The sequence below is a fragment of the Cynara cardunculus genome (assembly GCF_001531365.2).
Source record: "Cynara cardunculus var. scolymus isolate 2C chromosome LG 17, CcrdV1, whole genome shotgun sequence".
Lineage (NCBI taxonomy): Eukaryota > Viridiplantae > Streptophyta > Magnoliopsida > Asterales > Asteraceae > Cynara > Cynara cardunculus.
The window spans coordinates 3470414-3472975 of NC_037544.1; the positions used below are offsets into that span (position 1 = coordinate 3470414).

The window sequence follows — 2562 nt, forward strand, 5'->3', positions numbered from 1 at the left end:
GTGATTATCACACAATTATCACACTATCGCTTATATCCACACGATTTGGTGTGATATGAGTGTGATAATCATGTGATTATCACACAATTATCACAAGGATTCCGTTCGGCTAGGGTTAACTTAAAAAATCGACTACCGATTTGGTGTGATATGGGTGTGATAATCATGTGATATCACTATCACATGAAGATTATGTTGAACGAGAAAAAAAATACGCTTGAATGAAGGAGAAGCATGAATGAAGGAGAAGAAGACGTGGAAACGTGAAGATAAACATAGTTAATTAAAATAAAATAAAAATTATAAAAATTACTTAATTACAATACTGCCCTTTTTAAATTATTTATATATAATAAAAGTTAATTTATTAATTAAAAAAGTTTGTGGTTATTAAGTTGTTCTCGCGTTTTCGTAAATCACAGGGGTTCTCGTTTGAACCTCCACCTCTATATATATATATATATATATACACAACATGAACCGTCACAACCCTTCAAAGGTGACGGTTAATGTAAATAGTAACTGTCATAACTGTTTGACTTTAACCACCACTAAATCCAAGTCTAGATTACTTAAGTTTAACAGAAAACACAGAAATTAAAGGATGATACAAAAATGGTAGAATGTTGATGATCTTTAGAACATACGAACTCTCTCTGATGCGAAGTCTCGGAGTTTAAGAAAGCTAGGACGATACGGCAGTCCACTGAAGTAGGGTTCGAACATTTCCGTGTGTTCGATTGTTTTACTCTGAGGACAATATACCAACAATCTTTCTTCACGACAAACCATCAAAATACTTCCATCTTTCAAACCCTCAATCAGAAACATAGGCTCCCATATCAGCCAATCTAGATCAGGGATGATTCCTAGCTTAACCACCAGCTCTTTACGCCAAGATTTCTTGATCCCATATTCCGTCATCACCCAAATCGTGTATCGAGAATCATAGGTATCAGATTTACATAAACAACCCTTTAGGACCGCCAAACTTTGGAAATGCATGTAACTTTCTTCTATACTTTCGGAAGGAGGAGATGGAAATAATCGAAATGTTTCCTTGTCTAAATCAAAAGCACAAAGACTTTCAGGGGAATCCTCATCGTAAATACGCCAATGAATATGGCCGTTCAGAAACGGTTGGTCGGAATGATCGAACCAGTAAGGGACATGGCCGATGTTTCTCCAGCGGCCAGTGCCAAGGGTGTAAACCTCGGCTTGTAATTGTCTCGGCCGAGATGATGAGTTAGAATCTTCAAAAGTCCTCATCACTTTGTACTCCCCTGTCATACATACAACTCCAAAACCACAAACGAACGTCGAATAATCTTCTCTTTTATCTCGATTCCTAGAGAGGATCATGTATTCTCTGGTGATTGGATTGCATATGCAAGTGTTACCACCTTTAGGCTGCGATAGGCAGATCAAACCATTCACCGACCCCATTAGTAATACTTTAGATTTTCTTAGAGTGGATGAAAGATTAAGATCAAGGGTCATGACTGGATCGTGGTGTAAATGGTGGCGATCAAGTTCATCTTCGATTTCCACCCACTTCAAGATTCCTGCTTTACGCGAATTGGCGAGATCTCCTCTCGAGAGACGACTAACGATGAGGCTTGGAGGTGATCTGGAGAGGTGAAGATTAACAAAGTAAGAGCTCGAAACTAAATTCCGCCACTTTTTGCATACGCAGGTGCTGTATATGATCGTCTTCACCGGAAGTCTTGTGAGAATATCTGCCATGACATCCGGTGGTAAGTCCTCCATGGATGGATTCATCAAAGACATCAGTTTCTAGTAATTAAACACTAATTTTGCTGGTTTTGGTTATGGGTCTGTACATGTTATGTGGGGTGTGTGTGTGTGTGTTTTATAATGGTAAACGTAGAATACAAGTAAAAAGCCATTTCCTTGGAAGAGAAGTAAAGTCCTTTGCTTGGAAAGCATTAGATTCCCTAAACTGTGGCACTTTGCTATTTATTCGAGATAGAATTTGTTCCTTCTACGGTTAATTTATGTTAAATCAAGATACGGATGCTAATTCTCAGTTTCTGATCACGAATCGTGTTCTTGTCGTTGGTGTATCTTACTAGCGAATATATGCTACGTTTTTATACAAACGGGTGAATCGTAAGTTTTCGTTACGCAGGGTAGTTCTCGTATCTTGACGTTATTGTCTGAATGAGTTTTAACTAAGAGGTTGTTTGTTTATCTCTTAATAGTTCCATTAAGAGGCAACATCTGAATTGTTAAAGTGGTGAATCTTGTTTGGCAAAAAAAAAAAGATTGTCTCTTAATGGTTCTAAAACCATCTGAATGATTTTGTATCATGGATCCCCTTAATCATTAAGAGCCCTAATTTCATTGTGAACAGTTACACAACAATTATATTTTATTTTGCATTATATCATGAGAGTCTCTTAATCATTCTGTACTAAACCATTCAGTAATTGTCAAACAGCCCCTAAGTTGGATTGAGCTGAGTGAATAAGTCGGGGGCAATTTCACGTTGAAATTAACTGATGAGGGGCGAATCTACTAGTTACGTAGTGGTGGCAC

At 37.7% G+C, this 2562-nt stretch overlaps 1 protein-coding gene across 1 annotated transcript; it reads right to left on the bottom strand.

Moving 5' to 3' along the window:
- Nucleotides 1–472: 472 nt before the first annotated feature.
- LOC112501022 (F-box/kelch-repeat protein At3g06240-like) lies at nt 473–1832 on the bottom strand. Its single transcript, XM_025104655.1, has one exon. The coding sequence runs from the start codon at nt 1789–1791 to the stop codon at nt 637–639; it is 1155 nt and encodes a 384-aa protein (XP_024960423.1). The 5' UTR covers nt 1792–1832; the 3' UTR covers nt 473–636.
- Between the last annotated feature and the right edge of the window lie 730 nt (nt 1833–2562).

Excerpts from the sequence above, each read along its gene's own strand:
- LOC112501022 (XM_025104655.1), bottom strand. The coding sequence starts at position 1,791 with ATGTCTTTGATGAATCCATCCATGGAGGACTTACCACCGGATGTCATG.